The 21307-nt window shown below is 31.1% G+C and overlaps 2 protein-coding genes across 12 annotated transcripts in view; one reads left to right on the top strand and one right to left on the bottom strand.

Annotated features, from left to right (window-relative positions):
* The window catches only part of LOC141460267 (U8-agatoxin-Ao1a-like), a 69651-nt gene extending 56293 nt beyond the window's left edge, over nucleotides 1-13358 (top strand). The window contains exon 3 of one of the 2 annotated variants that reach the window (XM_074140107.1): nucleotides 11669-13358. In XM_074140107.1, coding sequence (XP_073996208.1) covers nucleotides 11669-11807 — 139 coding nt within the window. In that variant the 3' untranslated portion in view covers nucleotides 11808-13358. Of the gene's footprint in view, nucleotides 1-11641 lie in introns of both variants that reach the window. The other variant, XM_074140106.1, reaches the window with a different exon arrangement.
* Nucleotides 1-21018, bottom strand: part of LOC141460257 (uncharacterized) — a 34741-nt gene extending 13723 nt beyond the window's left edge. The window contains exons 1-5 of one of the 10 annotated variants that reach the window (XM_074140084.1): nucleotides 20260-21015; nucleotides 20079-20181; nucleotides 19531-19658; nucleotides 14805-14960; nucleotides 6915-7108 (exon numbers count right to left, since the gene is read on the bottom strand). Coding sequence is in view for 4 of the 10 variants with exons in the window: in XM_074140091.1 (XP_073996192.1) it covers nucleotides 6915-7108; nucleotides 14805-14904 (294 nt within the window). In the remaining 6 variants the exon portion in view is untranslated. Of the gene's footprint in view, nucleotides 1-6914; nucleotides 7109-14804; nucleotides 14961-15458; nucleotides 16159-19530; nucleotides 19659-20078; nucleotides 20182-20259 lie in introns of those variants that run through there. The other 9 variants (XM_074140086.1, XM_074140083.1, XM_074140094.1 and 6 more) reach the window with 9 other exon arrangements.
* Between the last annotated feature and the right edge of the window lie 289 nt (nucleotides 21019-21307).

Raw genomic sequence — 21307 nt, 5'->3', positions numbered from 1 at the left:
GTGGTAGAAATTACTATAAAATAAATTCTTAACTAAAATTAACTAAAATTACAAATGAAAATTATGTACGAATAACACTGTGTCGTACATAAACTTGGGAACGTGTAGAAGTAAAATGGCTTTAAAAAAAAAATGTAATGTATTTTCCTTACCGTCAAATAAAATGATAAATCGAGTTTTCTTTATAATTGATTAACAATTATAAAAATGTAAGCCTAACTCTTTTAGATGATACGTCTGTTTCGAGAGGGTAGAATTTTCTAGGGAAGGGGTGTGCAACAATATTAAGAACCATGACAAGGAAATGTGTGAGGCACAAAAGTTTCTGATAATAAAGATGGTTATTCATCTTTTAATCTGTCTTGAAATAACATGGTTAAGAAACAATTACATCTAATTGTAAATTACGATTTTTTTTTTTATTTATTTATTTGCAACTGTACAAAAATATACATTTAGCAAAAGAGAAATACTAATAAACATTCGACTGAGCTGGCTCAGTTCCACAACCAGGATGACAGGATGAGAGAAACCAGCCAGCGCTGGAACTCTCTAGGAACTTATTGGGGGTTTAGGAGGCAATGAGGTCACGTGGCCAACGCCGTTTTAAGCGACGTGGAGGATTGTCAGGATGGGACGATGTGGATAGTGATTAAGTCAGAGGATTTGGGTGATCAGAGAGTTTGCTGTGGAAATTTAGGAATCGGGTGTGGATTAATTCATTTACGTAGGGAATATTGAGATCATGATGGAGGGTGCGGTTGGAGACATAGAATGGTGCGTTAACGATTCGGCGAAGGACTTTAGACTGAAAAGATTGGATAGGTTGGATGTTGGATGGTTTGGCAGAGCCCCACAATTCTGCTCCATAGGTCCATATTGGTCGTAATACTGTTTTGTAAAGTGTAAGTTTGTTTTGTACGTTCATGGAGGATTTCGGTCCAAGGAGTCTCCTTAGTAGTCCGTAGCGTCTGTTCAGTTCTTGTCTTTTAAGTCTTGTGTGAGGGTTCCAGGTTAGACGGCTATCTAGGTAGAGCCCTAGATAACGAACCTGTGTGGAAGTCGGTAGGTCAGTATTGTTAATAGTTAGTGGAGGGCAGGTCTGTCTTCGTGATGTGAATGTCACCTGTATACATTTGGTAGTGTTAAGTTTAATCCTACATGTTCTGCACCAAGCTTCTATGAGCTCAAGGTGTTCTTGGACAATGTTAGAGACTTGAAGAGGATCTGGGTGGGTAGATAGTATGGCGGTGTCATCGGCCTAGGTTGTGATTAGGGTTTGGGGATGGGTAGGGATGTCAGTAGTATAGGATTGGTCCAAGTATGCTGCCCTGTGGCACGCCGGCGTGTATTGCAGACCTCTCCACCGAATCTCACTCTGAAACAGCGATCGGTCAGGTAGGATTGCAGGAGTAGGTAAAAAGGAGTGGGGAGGAATTTTTTAAGTTTAAATAGTAGTCCTGGGTGCCAAACTCTGTCGAAAGCCTGGGCCACGTCGAAAATTACGAAATTAAACTTAAAAATAAAAACATATCTTTTAAAAGCAAAACAAAACTGAGATAGAAATATAAATAATTATTGTCAGAAATAAATAAACAAAAAGAAGCGAGAGCTGTATAATGGGTGACGAAATGGTACTAAAAATAGCCAAGGTTCCTGTACCAACTTAATCCTAATTCTCTTTGATCATTTTTATTTTTTATTAAAAGAGAAAACAAAAGAAATGAAAATTTGTTTACAAAAGCCTTCTGGTCAACACCTAATCTTTTTGAGAATAAAAAGTAATGAGAATTTTTGTACGTTCAACAAACAATAGTGTTAACTGTCAATTACAGCTTCCAAGTTTTTTTGTGGAAAGGAGAGTTATGGCCTCTATAGGAATGAAAACAACAAAGAAACAGAAAATTGGGAAATTATAAACACAATTGGACCACTTTGCTGCCAAAAAAATAAGTATAGTCATTTCTGTAGGAACCTTTTTTTCCGAGGGCAGAGCACACAGATCGAGCAACAGCCCACGAGTCAGTCAATATCCTTAAAAAAGTTAGCAATTTATAATTGAAAAATAAATTTATTCGTTCAATAAAGTTTTTTTTAAAAATTGTTTTTGTTATTTACAATCTGCATACAGTTGTATACAATAAGTAAATATGAAGACTATGATGAACTGGTGCGGAAGGAGAGCAGGAGGAGAGAAGCTACCCACCGGTAGCACTCTCTGTGTGAGAGAGGAGAATGTGGGGAGAAGAATGTGAAGAGGAGAAGAGAGGAGAGTAATAATTTAGGTCTTCAGCCTTCAAGGAAGTCGCGGGGCCACTGGCGATTCAGTCGTCGAGGAGTATTAGGGATGTCAGAGGAGGCGAGAGACAGTACAAGAGGATTAGAGCTGGTCGAGAGAGTAGTATGGAATTTTTGGTATTTATTCTTGGCGAGTTGTTGTACGATGGGAATGTTGAGGTCGTTGTGAAGAGTGAGGTTAGTCACCGTAGAAAGGAGCGTCCGCTATCTGTCGGAGGAGTTTTGACTGAAATGTCTGTAGGTTTGGTTGAACCCCACAGCTGTAGTCCGTAGGTCCACATAGGTTTAAAGATAGTGTTGTATGTTAAATGTTTCAATTCTAAGGGCAATTTAGAGCGTCGTCCAAGTAATCTGTAAAGCAGTTTCGCACGTTTTGTCATTGCTTGTCTTTTAAGTCTAGTATGTTGGTTCCACGTGAGTCGTTTGTCTATACAGAGCTTAAGGTAGCTAGCACCAGTTCTGTATAAAGAAGAAGATTGCTGTTGAAGAGGACAGGTGGACAAAAGCCCCGCCGGAGAGTAAACGTGACTCAAAAAATTTTTAATAAATAAATGAGTTTTGTGCTTTGTTTATATCCTTACAACATGCTTGTGATTACTGGCCGCCACATCATGGCGAAAATCAAGCAATTGCAAATCTTGAAAGTTCATGAATGTTACGAGGAAGTTTTCAATATAATCAACGAGTAGCTAAGATATGTACACTTAAAGAAAGTAATAATAAAAATTAACTAAGGATTGCCTACATATGTTAGAAATATAAGTATACATATTTACAAAACGAAGGAAGTGCTGGAATGAAACCTTCAAAATCCGGAAATAACTCTTTCTTCCCCTTTGAATTGCAATCAGATCAACCTCTGATGTCGTCCGCATCTTTGGATTGTACGCTGACAGAAGACTTGCATGGAATACTAACAACTATAAAATTCATGAAGAGAGTACAAACTCCTAACTTATAAAAAAAGATTCTTAGACAAGAATCACTTTTTGGAATCCTCCAGCTAGGAATCGGAAATGTGATATGATTGCAACACTTTCCATTATCAATTATTAAAATGGATAATTGATACAAAACTAATTTAATATTTAATTATAATAGAATTTAATTAATAATTGTAAAAAAAAAAAACAAACTTCAAAGTTAATGAATCTAAAATTAGCTCCTCACGTCAAGGTGATTGCTTTTTAATTAGTTATATTATTCTAGAAAGCAATTAAATCACTTTAAAATTTCATTCTTTAGATCAAAGTGTTGATTGAACCAAATTATAACAACTTAATTTGGTATTAATTGGACCATAAGTCAAATGATTTAATGATTTAAAGGTGTTCCGCTAATTAGTCCGTGAATAATAACTCGTTCACAATTATTAGAAAAGCGAGCGAGAGCCGAGAAATAATATTATTCAATCATGAATAAAGATTTATTTGAATATAAAATATTCTATAGAAACGGAAATATAAGGAAATTGGTAAATGAACTAATTAATTTTGGCTTATCGGAAAGTGAGGACTCGATATACCTTATCAGAAACAGCTTATCGAGAAGGATTCGTATATTCCATTCGCTGATTTGAGAACAGCTTAGAAAGTTGTAAGACTGACCGATTATTATATAATACTCTTTTAAAGAGGGGAAGGCAAAATCTAAATAAAATCAAAGCCAAAATTACAAGCATAAATTATTAATAAAATGATATTTATTTTACTAAAGAAAATAAAATGTTCATAACCTCTTCACATTTCATTTTAAGTAAACAATATGCAAATTATTTTAAAGAAAGGACTTCACTAATTATTAATTTACTCCCTTGAATTTTAATTACTGCACCAGTCTATTCCTTGACGCAGCCTAATTTTGTTTTTAAAAGTTTTTATATATATATATATATATATATATATATATAAATTAGGTACTTTAATTTCTCTTACGATAGTATTTGGAACAGAAAAGTGGTAATTAGTTTGGTGAATTTCAAGTTGGGTATTTTTTAAAAATTCCCCAAGTTAAATAAAGAGAGAGGTTTTCGCCAGTAGAGTTTGGGGTGTGTGGGTGAACCTTTTTTTTGTGACAGCTCAAATAAGATGAAAAAAAAAAAAAAACTGGCAGGAAATGTCATACTTAGCATTTCTTTTGGCTGACATCACAGAATCTCAACAGCCTTTGTTTTAAAAATTCTTTAACCCTAAATTCCACCTGGATGACGTGATTCTTCAGGGGTTTTTTCCCCCCTGTAGCATAAATAGCAAAATTTTCTTTGCAAATTTGGTGTAGGTTTATCATTTACCTTCTTTGTGTAACATTTTTTTTTTGGGTCAGATTCACTTTTAATGGAATTCCAGAGCGGAGTAAGTAACTTGCCATCTGTTCCAATGCCTTTCTATCTATAAATATTTTACTAAATTAACTTGTCGGTAGAAGTATAAGAATTAAAGGAAATCTTTTGAGTTTATTATCCTTGTGTAGAGTAAATATTTAAAATTTAAAGAGATCCGGTAGATTGGTTTTCCAGGAAATCGCGGAAAGCTTCGAAACAGGAATTACGCACTTCCGATAGATTATATTACTATACAGGGTGTTCATTTTAAGACGGCTCAAATGCATTTCATGCTTAAACGGTTAACCTGAGCAAAAAATGGTAGAGGAAAAATTTGTTGCCCGTCATCTCTAGTTTCATAATATGGGACTGGATTTTAGATTTCTGCCCGCATACGCGGCTGACGCGCCTCCAAAAGTGAGGGAGTTCTGTGCCTCCAAAGGTGCCTCCTCAGATACGGAGAGCAGTTGATAACCTCCAGGCTAATCTGGCTTGCGAGCCAGAGGAGGCACCTTTGGAGGCACAGTACATGCTGCACAAGTTGAGTAAAGTGCATTATTTGATAAATTAAGGAATAAGTTTGATCCTTTACATGAAAGATATTGACCACTTAAATATGTGGCAGGAGGTTTCCAATTTTTTTGGTAATTAAACGCAACTCTCCCAAAATTACCAAATAATTATTTAACCTTGTTTGTACAGAGGTAAAATTATTTTTTAGCCATTTTGTGTATGCTTGAGAACAACTAAAGCTATTATCATTTGATTTTTCTAAGGAAAGTCACTCGGAAAACGACTTATTTCACGATATTAAGAAAAATACTAGCTTTACTGCCTTGGCAATATTTTTAGTAGAAAGGGGATGAAAAAATACATAAAAATGGCCTATCGCGAGCTCTTATTTCTCTTTGATAACAAGTTAAAAAACTGAAATATGATTAATAAATACCAGATTTTGAAATGGCCTAGCACCTTTAATTTTTAAGATATCGAATTGCGGTTTCCGGTTTCTTTCATAACTTTTTATACTCTTTAAAACTGTGTATACGACAATGGGGGGGGGGTCAACTACGAACCCTCACTTTCGGTCGCGCGACAGCCGCGTATGCGGGCAGGAATCTAAAATCAAGTCACATATTCTGAAACTAGAGGTGATAGGCAACAAATGTTTCCTCTACCATTTTTTTGCTCAGATTAACCGTTTAAGCATGAAATGCATTTGAGCCGTCTTAAAATGAACACCCTGTATACATCAGAAAAAGTACAGCGCAATCGAGTCCAACTTTAGAAATTCAGTTTTTTTCAAGTCCATGGAATCTGCTCCACCCAAAAAGTGGTTTTAACAAATTGTGAGGGTGTCTATCTGGTAAAGTCAGCATATCTCAAAAAGGAAAAATCGCAGTATTTGCAAATTTTAAATTTTTGTTTAGAAATTTAACCCGACAATAAGTTATTAGATAAAACCAGTCAATCCTAAAAGAAAAAAATTATTATTTTAATAAATCTACTTGGTGTATAATAATTGCATGTATGTAACTCTATAAAATTTATTTCTGTCATTTTTCCTGCAAAAACATAAGCAAAAGTCTAAATGAACTAAAATAAGTTTAAATTCTAAATTTGAAACAAATTAGCCGATTGGAAAAGCCACTTTACAGAATAGGCTTAATGTGAAACGTTTTTTAGGCTACTTTATTTATGTAGGGTAGGTTTCAGGATAACCTTTTAACATTTAAAGTAAAATTACTGACCAGTATTCCGAGTAAGATTAGTACACTAGAGATGCGATTTTACAAACAAACAAAATCGCAATTTGAGTTTTAGGGGAACGTCGTGCGAGTGTTCGCACCAGACATTTTAGTTTTAAAGGGATGTTGAAACAAGAATAAAATTCAAAATCTGCACGATAACAATAACCTCTTCTTGCAAGCAGTAAGAGAAAGACTGAGAGAAAACTTTTGTGTTCCCCTTTAACATTTATAGAAGTTAAAATTAGAATAAAGATGTCATCAGATTATTGACAATATAATAAAGTAGTCTATCATTTATCACATTAACTTATCGAAGTACACCTGGCTGAAATATTTGATGTGATGTATGGCAATACTAAATTTGTGCTGAACAATTTATTTCCTTATCTTGTTTGTTAGCCATATTATTTGACACTATATGATTTATGTAACCTGTCATAAATCTCACTAAACGAGTTTTTACTCTTTATCTAATAATAAAGTTGCTAACGATGTACGGAATATGCATTAAATTCATATTAGAGAGGAAGTTAATATATTTTTACCTGAAGGAACAAGAGATACATAACCTGCACCAAGGAGCGGAGTGCATCAATAAACTGGGCGGAGATCTTGATGAAATTTGTTGCCATGTGTATTAGTGTGAGATGGAGATTGATCTGACACAATGAAAACTTATCACAGAGTAATAGATGATGTGCGATGTCCGAAGTTCTATTTATCTTACCCAACAGGCAAGCTGGAAAACACAAGACAGATTTATCTAGAATTATTGATCTAAATAAGGCATAAGAAATGGATTAATGTTAAATAGGAAATGTTTCAGAGTTTGGGTTTGAATACAGATGCCAGTCTTTAGATTTGCTCTTCTCACAAGCCTCTTGAAGCTCACTAAAGCGCGTTAACATCTAAGGTCATCGGCGCCCAGAGCTTTATTTTTTTTGGAATAGTGTTCTCTCTGTTGACAGAGAGTATTGGAAGTGTAATGTTACTAGAATGAGAAAATCTGAGAACCAGTAGCTGGAAGAAATCCCAGGTGTTCAGCGCCTGATCACCAATGTTGTCTGTAAAAGCAGTAAACTGTTGTTTTATCTTGTATTATTATAGAAGATTGTCAAGGCATTGAAAATATATGGTTGAAAATTACCAAAATATGTAATTGCTTAACTACCCGAACTCTATTGTTCGCCTATATTCAATCTACAAACTGTGTAATGACTAAGCTTTTTGGCAAAAGCTCCAAATTTAAATTAAATATGTCTGTCAGTGGCTGAGAGACTCTTAAAAGTTTTGCTCTAATTGTTAAGACTGCAGCAAATCAAGTAAAGAACGAACCGTATTTCATGCTGAAATAATATTGGAGAGTATCATTGTTCAGGTTAAGTTACTTATGGAGCAAAGCAGAGGTGATTTTGGATCTGATAGAAACGGTCCTGCATCTACTAATATTACTGATTTAATAGCAGGCATTAAACAGACCTTGAGCTATTTTAACACAAATAGATTCTCAGACCTAGACGTAGGCGTCACCTATTCTTATCAGGGGCAGGTGAAAATAGACACAAACCGCCTACAGTTTAAACATTGTTCAAAGAAGCTGTTGATGGGCAGCCATCAATAAAGAAAGATATTTTTGTTATTAAAGGTAAAATTTATTTACCTAATAAATTGTAGCCAACATTCTCCATTCACTAGGCTGTACAGAGTATTCTGGAAAGTGAAAATGTAAGGATAGCCACCTGGAATTGAAACCTGGTTTTTTAGCGTGGGAGTCCAGTACAGCAACCACTTAGCTAATGCTTTCCTTAAGGTGAGAAGTAAAAAGTATGTTTCCTCCATGTTTCTGAGTTTGTAGAGAATCACTAACGGTAAATGAACACCTTATGTAAGCTTGCTAAGAATACTGTCCACTTCGAAGTTCTGTTTTTTGAAGCTTTTAACATTTTTTTCCCCACCCAAATACGGATTTTGAAATTAATGAAATTTGTAACTTAAATTTTATAATAGTTACGCGAGATTTATTTATTTCACTCACAGATTTATATTATGATTCGTCAACAAAAAAGAAATGCCACTTTTGCCTTCAGTTCAGAACTTTCTGTGTAGTTTGCCAAGTTTATTAGTTTAATCTTTAGCTTCAACTTATTTAAAACTTCAGAAAAGTTTGCTTAAACAAAGTATAATTGTTTAAAAAAGAGCTGCTAAATTATTGTTATTATCTTTTAGCTGGAATAGCAATAAAGATAAAAATTATTCAGACTACCAAAATTTTTCATATCCCTAAACAAGAATTTTGCATATAATTATTTATGTAGAAACTATAATTAGAACATTATATATTCAGAAATGCAAATTTATTGTTACAAGAACTTAATAATTAAAATTAAAAATGTAAATTTAAAATAAAACAATGCATTCTCTGAACAAAATCACTAGAGGTCAGTTTCTATAATTAATGTTACAGGTTACAACAGATACTTATTGCTACTGCGATCTAGTGGGAGTTAAAGTAACTACTCTCTGAAATAGAAGATAGTTTATTGGTTAAAATGTTTTCAGATTTATAGAAATTGAAGAAAAATTTAAATTATAAAACCCCAATAAGAACATAAAAAATTTAAATTATTTTGAAACAATGGAAGGATAATTGTAGAATGATTATTTTTATTGTACAAATAATATATAATCATATTTACTGAATACAACAATAGATTAAAATGTTTATTTCCAATTTAATACAAAATTAATGATCTGATGGATAGAAAATATTTCTTCTAAATCCATTTTTTTTTTTTTACTGCATTTTCAAAAAACTTTTTGCCTGCCCGGTTGTACAATAATCGGATTATTTTTTTTAATATCCTAATACTCGTTAAAAAATAAATAAAAATAAAAAAACTGAAAAGCTGCTTAAATATTTACAATATTTTGATCCTACAGCATCGACAAGAATCTATCTTTTTTTAGAAAAAAAGCTCCAATATTATATTTTTACTCAGTTTTTCTTGATTTTTTTCCTCTATAACAGTTTTTTTTTTAAATAAAATAATCTTTCTTTAAATAAAAGTTAAATCTTAATTTTACTGTTTTTCAGATACAATTATTTTGTGTAGTTTATTTTCTTTTTAAATTCATTTATTTTTTATTTAATTTCACAAAATATTTCTTTTTAATTTCATTTTATTATCTCACGCCTACAGTGTGTTAATTATGTTTTAATGAGATGAATAAATTAATAATAAGTATATTATTCTGAAGTTTCTGATTTACTTTCATCTTATTTTTTCTCAGACGTTCTGGACACAAGATTCACTGTTAATAATCAGCAATATCTTTAAATAAAGTATTTTTTTAAATTTTTTGTAGATGAAAATTTGGATTAAGTTACAGAACATAAACTAGAATCAGTGGTAATGTTCGCCTTCGCTAACATTCTCTTTAAAATTTTCAAATATTGAGCGCTGTAAATATAAGTATCTTATACTCTGTCCTCAAATAATGCAGACTTGATTGATTCATGATCGGTCAATTAAAGATAAGCCTATATTAGAATAAATAAGACCATAATTCAATAATCATTGAATTTTTGTTGAATCTCAAATAAAAAGCTCCCTCTCTCATTTTTGGTCTAAATTATGTTTTTATAAAAGCGTTTGGATTGTGACGTCACTATTATAATTTTAATTAAATGTAAATATAAACGTTATGTTAGGAATATTATATAACTTGGAGCACAACAGTCGTTGTACTAAGCAAACAATGTGAGAATAACATGAATTAAATAGCTGACTAGTAATAAGCAATAAAGTAAATAGAGTGAGAGAAAGATAAAAGGATATGCCAGCTACAGGAATAGCAGGGAGAACAACTCCTGCTGAACCTAATAACGAAAGAATGGTGTCTGTAGTAGCAGTTGAAGGAAAGTTGCCCAGCTACTTTGTATTCCAAGTGTATTGGACGAGGAATGCAAAGGGATGAAGTTAGAAGTAATACTAAGAAGATAGCCGTCCTGCTTTGTGACATAGTTAGAATAAAGGGGAGTGAGAATTGCGCAGAAAGAAGAGAAATTGTATTGGATATGAGGTGAAGATGGAGAGAGGATGTACATTGCCGGAGAGAGAAGAATTGCGAAATATCTGTAGAATGCAATCAACAAGTGGGAACAGGGCATCTTTTTTGTTTTCCAGCAGATTACAAAGAATTCTCTGCCGGTTCATTCCTTTTTACTCGGCAAATATTTTCTACGTCAGAAATTTTTACCTTCTTCTTATTCTGGATTAATCCATTTCTTTATTCGGATAAAAAGTACACAACTATTTTATTTAACAAAAATCTTTTATGTTTTTCTTTTCATTATTATTTCTTTTGTAATTCTCATTTGCTTAGTTTCATTCCGACAGATTTCGTATTTTCATACATCTTCAGATATTGAATCATCCGATATAAGTAGTGAACGTATGATTCTTGGCTTCCGTTTACCACACTATTTTCTGTTGCAGAAACTGTACAATTATAGCTCCACGTTCAGACAATCATTGATTGGCGGTAGAAACTTCATAAGTAGAAATTATATTTCTCCATTCAAACCAACAAATCTCTGAAAGTGGAAGAAAATTCGATTCAGGTCAAAATTAAGAAAAACAGATTTCGGTCGATATCGTTGTAAATCGATCCGCATTAAACTTCGTCTGAATGGGTCTCAGTTGGATAAGTACAATTACATTTCTGCTTTGATTTTTTTTTGCGGTACTTGTTCTGACAAGGCTTTATTATGAATTAAATATATGTTTATTTTGCAATAAAATATAATTATTTTGTTTCAATAACAATTACGAATGAGAAGTAAAAAGACCAAAGAAAATGCTTTTCACTTTTACACCTACATCTAAAAATACAGAAAAGTGAGTAAATTGAATGCTCACTTACTTTATAACCATTTTCGTTCTAAAATTGGGTTAGGATAATACTGTAGGTTATTTAAATTTAGTGCTTAACAATTGCAAGAAAGATAAATAGAACACCACAACACCTATTTCCTGTCTGAAAGAAGTAAATAACAATTCCATGTACTATGGCTCTGAAAAGATTGTATTTAAATAAGGTATCACTTGTAATGCTAATTTTATAGTTTTGAATTTTCATAATAAACTCAAACTACCAAAACGTCAACATTTAAAAACACATAAAAAAATAACAAAAATATTACATTGATCATTATTTAGATCATTTCTAATTAATCTACAAATAAAAAATATGGATTAACCAAAAGTAGGCGTTCGTCTTTGGTTTATTTGTATAGGAGAGGCTGTGTTAGAAGAGGTGGCAATTGTGATCATAGACCTGGCGATTGTTGCAACAATTCTACATGTAGATGCAATCTATGGGGCGCTAATTGCCGTTGTCAACGTAAAGGTTTGTTCCAAAAATGGGGTAAGTAAAGTACAGGAAATATAAAATAAAAAGAAAGTACAAGAAGAAGAAAAAAAAAAATATAAGTACATCTGCACAAATAAATTAAAACTCTGAAAATAAAATTTAAAAAATTAACATCGTTCATTTTGGTTAGTTAGATGTTTTAATAATAATAATAAACAAAAAATAGCGCTACTCCTAAAAGATGTTTTATTTTTCACCTTCATAAAATATAATTTTCAACAAGCTCCGCAAAATGCAATGAAAAGCAAAGCTAAAGTGTTTGTTTTTAATGCAAAGTATTATAAGAAGCGACAATTCAATGCTAACATTAGCAGATAGTTCTTAATTGCTAATCTTGAATTATGTGTGTATACATATATGGATAATTAGATCTAAATAAAAACGGGAAAATTAAACATTTATTTTAGAATAAATGGATAAACCCTGTAAAGTTCAGTTATCAGTTAAACTATGCTTAAGCGTTTAGATCTAAAAAACTAGTATCAATCATAAGCGATTTCAAACAGTAGTTCAAGTTCTTTTGTTTTCATTTGTTGTGAATACATGCTAACCAAAAAATATATTGCTGGTACTCCCTGATTTGCAATTTAGAAACTCGTTAATTCCTCAAATATCTATAATCCACCTAAGTAAATTCAAATCTTCTCTTATGAAACTTAGATAAATACCAAAATCATAAAAAATTATCAGTAGCTGTAATATTATTTATTAAGAAAATTTGATTCACACCTGGTCTCGTGAAATTGGTTAGCATTAAAGTTAAAATACTCTAGATAAAAATTGAGTAGAAGTTTCTGTTTGGTTATGGCTTTAAAAATTATAAATAATAATTTTATTAAAAAATAAGTTCAATCCGTAAATTGTACACATAATTCAGATACATTTTAAGGACTAGCAACTAGAAATGAATTAAAAAATAAATATAATTAGAATCTATAAAATAAAGAAAAGCAACTAAATAGTATAAATGAAAAAAATGTAATTTTTTCTTAATGATGAATAGATTTTTCGATTTTTTTAAAATTTATTGTAAACATGAATTGAAATAATTCATTAATCTACAATAAATTTGTTTGTTATTTAACGATTCGCTAATGTTAGCACATTTTGTTCGTCCATTTCATTGTTATTGTTTAATGAGAAAGAAACTTACAAAATATTAGTTTCAGAATTTAATTCAATTTGAATTTTTGAAACATTATAATATTAATATAATAGATTAAAAAATAAATAAAGATCTAAATCTGATAATACATTAAACATGCGGAGTAACTAGAATAATTTCTTGAAATAATTTATTTTAATTTTCATTATTTTCATTTAATTAAAATTTAAATTTTTAAAGGAAGAAAAAAAAAATCATGTCTTCCAAAATTTATACATAATTTATTTTTTCTTGCTAAAATAAATTTTTTGACATTCCTGACAAATAATATAAAAAAAGGGATAGCGTTAGATAGTTATTATGATTGAAGTTTAATCTAATTAAAATGCATGTAAATTAAAGTTTATTTAAAAATTTAAATAAATGTAAATATCCTTAAAAAAAAAAAGCATGTAACCGACAATACTTATTGTAATATCAAAAAGAAAAAAAAAATATGTGTATATCTATCTTAAATTCAACAAAAGCTGAATGACGATGTGCTAACCCTATTATTATTATTATTATGTAATTGCTATTTGTATAAATGTTATGAATTAAGAAAAAAAAAACAAAATTAAAAAAACTATGTGCAATGTATGTTTCAAAAATAAAAATTAAATAAAGCCAAACAAAAAAAAAGCAGTATTTGTGAAAAATAAAATGAACTATTAAAACAAAAACTGTATTACTGAATTATTATGAAGACTGTAAAAACTTTGAAATGTGTATTTTCAAATATTTCAAAGAAAAGAAAAATATTTAAGTATATATTTAACACACGAAGAGATTAGTACATTTAATTATTGAACATTAATACAATTTTTATAAGTACTAATTTAAAATAGAAAACAAATACTTTATTTTTTTAGTTTATAGTTTTTATTATAATTATTCCTGTTTGCTTTATTTTTTCTTTTCATAAATTTACTTCATGTTTTTCTCAACTACAAGTTCATTTCGTGAAATATTTTTGTTGTCAGTTCATTATTTGTATTTATATGTTGGCCTAAAAGAAGGATTAAGGAAATATAAATATATATATTTGAGTGTGCACGTTTAATCCAATTTTTCTACCGTTTCTACCTGTTCGAATATGAAAAAGGACTTGCAAGAGAATCCATTTTCTCTTACTGCAATAATCTGAAGTTATAGGTCGCAACTAAAGTCTGAACTACTTTTTTTTTTTCTCTTTTTCCTAATCCTCCAGCGCACTTTGTAATTTACCAAATAATGTTTATCTAGACATCCCTTTTTTTACTTAAACATTATGTTTTTGTCAGCTTTAAGATTTGCGCAATTTAAAAAGAGAAATCTGCTGTAAATAATCAAACGACTTTTACTCACTATAATACTGGAGGTGCTGACTCATAAGACATTTTGTCTTACAACACAAAATGCCAAAATCGAAATTTATACAAACTGTAATTAAAGTAAGAAATATGTGGCTCATATATTCATCAATGGATAATATTAATGCAAATTTAACGAGTGTGGATACTTTCTTAAATAAGCATTCCTCCTCGAACATGCGTGATAACTCTAATCACGAAATTTATGCTGCTCATGTTATGCTCAATTATCGTTAAGTTCAAGACAAGTGAGAAAATCGACAGAAATGAAAGAGGGCTGAACGCCTCATACAGCCCTCTAAAATCTATCTAAGCAAAATTTTAGGTACGAGTAAGAAAACTACGGCAGATACTGGGCCACCATGGGATACAATGAGCAGGCTCTGATCTACCCAGTTCCTTAGACAAACATTAAAACCATAGTTTCGTCCACACTTTAGGCTAGTAAGTTTGAGTAAATACTTTGAAAATACAATGGAAAGAAAATTGACAAAACTACTTACGAGAAATGATATGATTCCTCTGCCCTTCCGCAATCAGATGGGTTACCTGCACCCAAAATGCTAACTGGCCATGACCGCTGCAGAAGCCTCTGAACCGCATAGTAATTTCAGACAGCCTCGCTTACCGCAATGAAGGTATGTTGTATCCAATGTAAGCTACAATTTAAGAGAAAAATTATCATTTAGATTGAGAAGAAAAATAGCCAAAAAGTCAGATTAGTGTAGTTAATAAAAAAAACAATTTTACACCTCCATTTTGCCATAACACTTACAAATAATAAATAATTTGCAATAAAAGTAAAAAATAATAATTCCATCTTCTCCTTAAAGCAGACATGAAAATATTACAGTCTTATTTCAGCTAGAAATAAAGGGACACAGCTAGAGTAAATCCCCATGAGATTTGTACAAATAATATTGGTAGATTAACTTTAGCCAGTCTTGATCCTGTTGCCGGAGGGCTGTAATTCCCTTTTAAGGTTCAAAACCAACCTGTATTACGTTCTAAGGTAGGTGGTATATATTTTGGTAAGTATTGAAAAAATAATAATACAGTTTTATAAATAAAGAATTCCAAATTCACATTAAACAAGGTAAATATTAAGTAAAATGTGTTGTTAAAATACGAAGCATAATCATAACATTTTTGTTTACCTTGTAATTTTAATTGGAAGTGTTACGACTATGTTAAACATACCACCCGATAAGACTTTCAAGGTAATTATTATGTATAAGGAAATCATAGGGTAACTAAAAAAAATGCTGTTGCAGTAAAAAGTGGGAAAGGCTATTAAACTAAATAAAATGTTAAAGAATAAAGGAGCTGCATGCACTTCCTATTTATTCTCTATTATATTCGATACTTTTTTTAACAATAAACCTTAAAAAAGAAATTATAATAAACTCTGGCTCTTCACAGTTATGAAGCATGGTGAAAAAGCTTTCAAAGCACTAAGTAAGTTATTAATAATACGCTAATAATTCTATTTGAAATTGACAGCTGACTCAGAACATTAAGGTTATATAAGTTACTGATAAGACAGCTGACATTTTATTACAATTTATTATAAACTTCTATAGAAGTGTAATAATGATATTTTTTTTGGAAAGAGAGCAGCAAAATAAGCTTAAATTGTGCCAGACAGGGAGTGTGTGAATTAAAGTTCTTGTAAAAAGAACAATTTGTTAACTACATAGATGTGTTAAATTGAATTATTTCAAATTATTGTGTATTTCTTTACAACATATTCTTGAAAGTTACCATTTTATTAAAAATTTAAGACGAAATCCCAATAACCAATTATTTTAAGTTAGGAACATTTCTTATGGTCTCCATATTATCTGGTTCTACTCGTAGTTTATACCTACTGATATCTGCAAGACTGAACTATATTCCGCTAAACTGGCGGATGAAACTGGAATCTAGAAGTAGGAGAATGCAACAGAGCTTGGATCATCTTGCCCAGGGAAGAATGGTTAAACTCTTCTAGATTCCAGAACATTCAGAAATAAAAGGGCATCGAAAATGTTGGTAAAATTCTAGGGAGGAGGCCTAGCACATCATTTAGTGTATCCGAAACTCCAACTCTGTCAATAGACTGAAGGAATAAAGAAGGAATTATTCTGGTCAAAATAAGGTATTTTCTGGATCTGAGAAGCATTTAAAGGTTCTAGGAAGCTATAAATGAAATGATACCACGGAAATTTAGGTTTACTGATAAAAAAAACACCTAAATATTTCTTTCTTAAATTGTAAGTTATGTTATTTCTTTTCCTTAAAAAAAAGTATTATAAGAAATCGAAGGCGCCACGGAGGCCGAGCGATTAGAAGCGAGACCTTCAAAGCTAAATATGCATTGTGGCACTAGGTTCGATTCCCGGTCTTAGACCTTGGATTTTATTTAATGATTAATAAAAGAAATTTAAAAGTAAAGTACGTTTGCTAGTCGCCTCCGCACACGACACCTAATTGGTAGTTGGACGTAAAGCTCGCCTGTAAAAATTAGCAATTACTTTACTTTTATTTATAAAAAATCGAAAGTTTAATCGTAATTAGTTAAGAAAAGCATCATTCCTTATTTTAGCATTATTTAATTTGCGTTTTAGAAACTAGATTCTGTTATATTCCAAAAATTTACTTCTTAATATTAGTATCCTCTAAACAATTAGTGATTTATTAAAAACTAGCATAAACTGATTGGAATTTCATACTCTCTCTCTTCAGGTTAAGGCAAAAATATTTGTCACATATCACATCCTGGAAAATGTCAGGTATTGTGCCTGGAATAACATCTATGTATAGACAAGGGAAGTTCTAATTGGATTTCTCTTCTTTGGAGGCTTTGTTTCTTTCTCTCTGCATTTCCACATAGATCGTTGAATGTTAATACATACCAGTCTCGTGTTACTGATCATGCTGGTTAAAATGGTAATGATGAGGAATCAATCCCATTAAGAGCTTTATTCGCAGTAAAGGGTGTAGATATTTTGACTAGTCCTTGTATTCCACAATGTATAAACTAAGTAACCCCATAATTTGATTGTACCGTTACTTCAAAGAGCCAAGTCTATATGGTTAGGCTTTGTAACATTATCGGACTATGAACTGAAACTTACTAATTGTGTAGACACCTTAAATATTCTTATATGATTACTAAAATTAAGTTTGTCTAATTTTTGTAATAATCTTATCATGGAAGTACTATCCATTCACTAATGAAACGACTCATTTTGTTGAAAAGAAAGTGGAAAATGTTTAGGTTCAAAAGAAAAATATTTATCTCGAAGTTCTTAAATCTTAATGCTTTTAGACATCTCTAAGCACAACTGACATCTGGTAGTAGTGTGTCAAAACTGAGAGTGAGAAATAGAGATTTTGTTCTTTTTCTAAGATTTCACTTACTTTGCAGTTGGATCTATCATTCAAGAGTTGTTGAATTAAAATAGTAATCTATCAAAACGGCTCCTTCAATAATAAATGTTAAGTAAAATCCAAACCAATTACTTTAGCGCAACGGTAATTTTTGTATTAAAGAGGGAATTTTAAGTCAGACGGCAGACCATGGCTCTCATTTCCAAAAAGGAATCTTTAAACCAAACCTACTCCAAAAATCTGGCCTGCTCAATGTATCAGCAGGGTGAAAATTGTATTCCTTAATAAATTTAGGAATTTATTTCAATAAAATTTTGAGAAGAACTCTATTAGCGTCTCACCATGTTCTAGACTTTCAATTTGGACAAAAACAAAAGTTCAAAACTAAAATAGAAATTAAGTAGATACATCTAACAACCAGAGTAAATTCCTTATTAATGCATTATTTAGTAGGTCCCTTATCATTTGATAAGTATAACTGGTTCTGGCAGGACATTTGTCTTTGTGTCCATCTGTGGTGTTAGTACAGCGGGCATATAACTCTTTACCGCCAACTAACAATGATAACAGATTTCTGATACATTTCAGCTTCAAGCACACTATGATTTCCATTATAACAATGGCGTTGCTAACAGATTTGAGCACATTGAATCATCATTTACTGTGAAAATAGTTTTTAGTTCAATAAAAAGATGTAAAAACTCATGAATTGATTCTCTAACCTAACTTTCCTTTTTTTATAATTCTCATAAATATACAAACTAACTTTAAATTTTTTTATACGCTTTTAAAAGTATTCTTAATTCTTAATCATTCTTAGTTTACACTTCAATAAATTGGAAACGTTGAACTTGTCAGCTTCCGCATCACTCGTAAACTATTCATAAGAGAGTATGATCCTATTACTTCACAGATCTTGCCCACAACAATAAAACACTAACAGAATCAATCAACACTAACACTCCAACTTTTAGGGACTGCGCGATAGTTGATTTATTTTAGTTTAATGAATCTACAAACAAAGGAGATCAACTCTTTCCATGATGTGATGGGACCCTGCTAAAGAATGAATGTCATAGGATTGACTGAGTCGAAGACTTCTTTTCATCCCATACTAAGGACTAAAATACGTAGTGAATTCTCCAGAAAGTCAGTGTACTTATCAGGTTTTCGCAGGGAGATATACTTGAGACGGAAGAGATTAGGCAACGGTAGAAGCTATACTAACATTCCAACGACTTCTCTAGAGAGCCTGAATTTCCTCAGAACCAATACCTAAGCATAACAGTAAACGAAAAATAAAAACAATACCTCAATCTTAAGCAGATTCTGTTTCTTGTCTAGAACTCTTGTCATCTCACGACTCAAGTAACGGCACTAATTACTTCTGCAGATCCATTTTGAATTATTTAATGAGACATCTTGGGAGGGTAGTTCCCATTAGGCTGAAATTCCCTCAGGGAGGGCTAGATTACTGAAGAATGCATGATTGTTCACTACCAAACTGTTTCCAGCAGAAACTTTTCAAAAAGGAGAAAAGGGAGTTAGCACTTTAAGCAAAGAAAATTTTACTCTTTTAAAAATAAAACCACAAACTGAACTAATTTTCTAATATTCCTAAAATATTTAATTCGTATCATTCATTATACATATTGACTGATTAAAAAAATAAAATTAAATTAAAAAGTCGAAGATTAAAAGAACCAAAGAACTATCTCAATAACTTTGTGAGTAGCTATTGCCAAAAACTGCCAAATTGCGCATCACAATGTGTAATACGAGTATACTTAATATTTAAAACCCCCGTAAACTCTGCGCCAAATATCTAACCTAAGAATATTGTAGATTACTTACTTCTTTCTACATCAGTCCACGTAATACACAGTATGTAATTTAATTTTACATTAACTGCAGTAATAAGAGTTTGATTCCGGCATGGCACATTTGAAAGTGCATTAAGTTTTTGGTTCCTGCAACAAACACTATAAAGATTCAACTATTGTTTCTGGAATTAATATATGTACGTTCTCTTAAATAATGGAAAAATGGATTTTAAGTTGTAACTGTAAATTAAGAAGTTAATTGCACATGGATGCTCAGTGTTAAGAGTACTTGGATAGAATAATGTAACCTATTCACAGCGATTTCAGCTAGACAAAAGGTTATAGCAGTTACTAATAAGCATTCAATTTGAATTTCAGTATTCAAAAGAATAACTCTTACTAGTCTTTAGAGGAAAGAAGACAAGTAGTAAAGCCAGTTAAATGAGATGACAAAAACAATGACACATTAATAGATTTCTCTGAAAAAGAACTACATATATCCTCCTGAACTCAAAGAGCCAATAAACAATCAATACTGGCTATTCTCACAACAGATCCTTAATATTATTAGGTAATTACCTCTCAATGTTTGTAATTAATTACACCAAGAAAGCCTCTTACGGTGGCTTGATCTCTCGGTTGAGAAGAGGAAATCTTGAATATTAATTATTGCTAAATTGATCTGTAATAATTATTGAAATCAATTAATTTCATTATTGAATCCACTTAAATAAATTACTTAAGTTATTATAACACTTACATTATAATATATTTTCTTCCAAGAAATCATTAATTCGAAGAAAATTTTTTGATTGAAAAATAGTGAATTACAACTCCTAGATAGCAAAAAAAGTTATAGAATATAAAAAAAAACGTTTATCTCCTTTTGCTAGGGCTCCTAACGGAATGGTGTTTTAATCACCAGGTATCGCAATTTCAAACTAGACTAGAAAGGACCTTATTTATATCAAGATTAATATTAAAAAAAAGAAAATAGTTGCACAATTATTATTTCAAAAGGTTTCAAATTGATGACGTCACAAAAAATTGTAAAAAAAAATACGTAGAAATAATATTTATTTGAATAAATGATATCAAACACTTAAGATATTGAAAAAAAATAAATTCGTGCATTAAACTTAGCAAATAGGTTTTATTTTATTTGTTATAAGTTTTTTTATCTTGTAAGCTTGCAATTTCTAAACTTTGAATCAAATATCCTGTCGTCTATCCCTAGATGTATCTTGTTAGCCGTGATCCTACGTCAGTTAGCGGCATCCATATTTTACTCGGTTCGTTTTGCTTTTCAATTTCGTTTAATTTAAAAAAGTTTTAACTGTTTTAAAGTGTAATTTGTTTATAATTGTGATTTATAGGTGTTTATAAGTGTTTTACAATAATTTTTATTACATGTACAGTTGCGATTAATTCTTAAATAAGTGTTAAACTTGTTAGTGCTTGTGGCTGGTGTACTGTTCAGATGAGGGTCATCTCTGTCATAAAGGAATGTCTTCAATTAAGGTACGTTTTACTAAATGTGCATTTAATTAATCATGTATTTCAATTTACAGTATTATAGCGCTTAAATTTTTACGAAAGAAGTTACCGATTATTCCTATTTATCTAAATTTAAATATGAATTTGGGGCTATGATGTTGCATTTAATTACCGCTACTAGCGCTAGTGCATAGTTCTTGGTTCTAGTGCATTTTCAATTTTGAATCACTTTTATTTTGGTATTCTTTTAAATGATTTCTAACCCAAGCTTCAGTAAAAGAAAATCCTGAGTTGTTCCATCATTGAATATG

This window comes from Rhodnius prolixus, unplaced genomic scaffold (assembly GCF_049639745.1).
Source record: "Rhodnius prolixus isolate KJV_2025 unplaced genomic scaffold, Rpr scaffold_6, whole genome shotgun sequence".
In the NCBI taxonomy this organism is placed as follows: Eukaryota; Metazoa; Arthropoda; class Insecta; order Hemiptera; family Reduviidae; genus Rhodnius; species Rhodnius prolixus.
The sequence above is the reverse complement of the archived record's forward strand: the minus strand, read 5'-3'. Positions and strand labels throughout refer to the sequence as shown.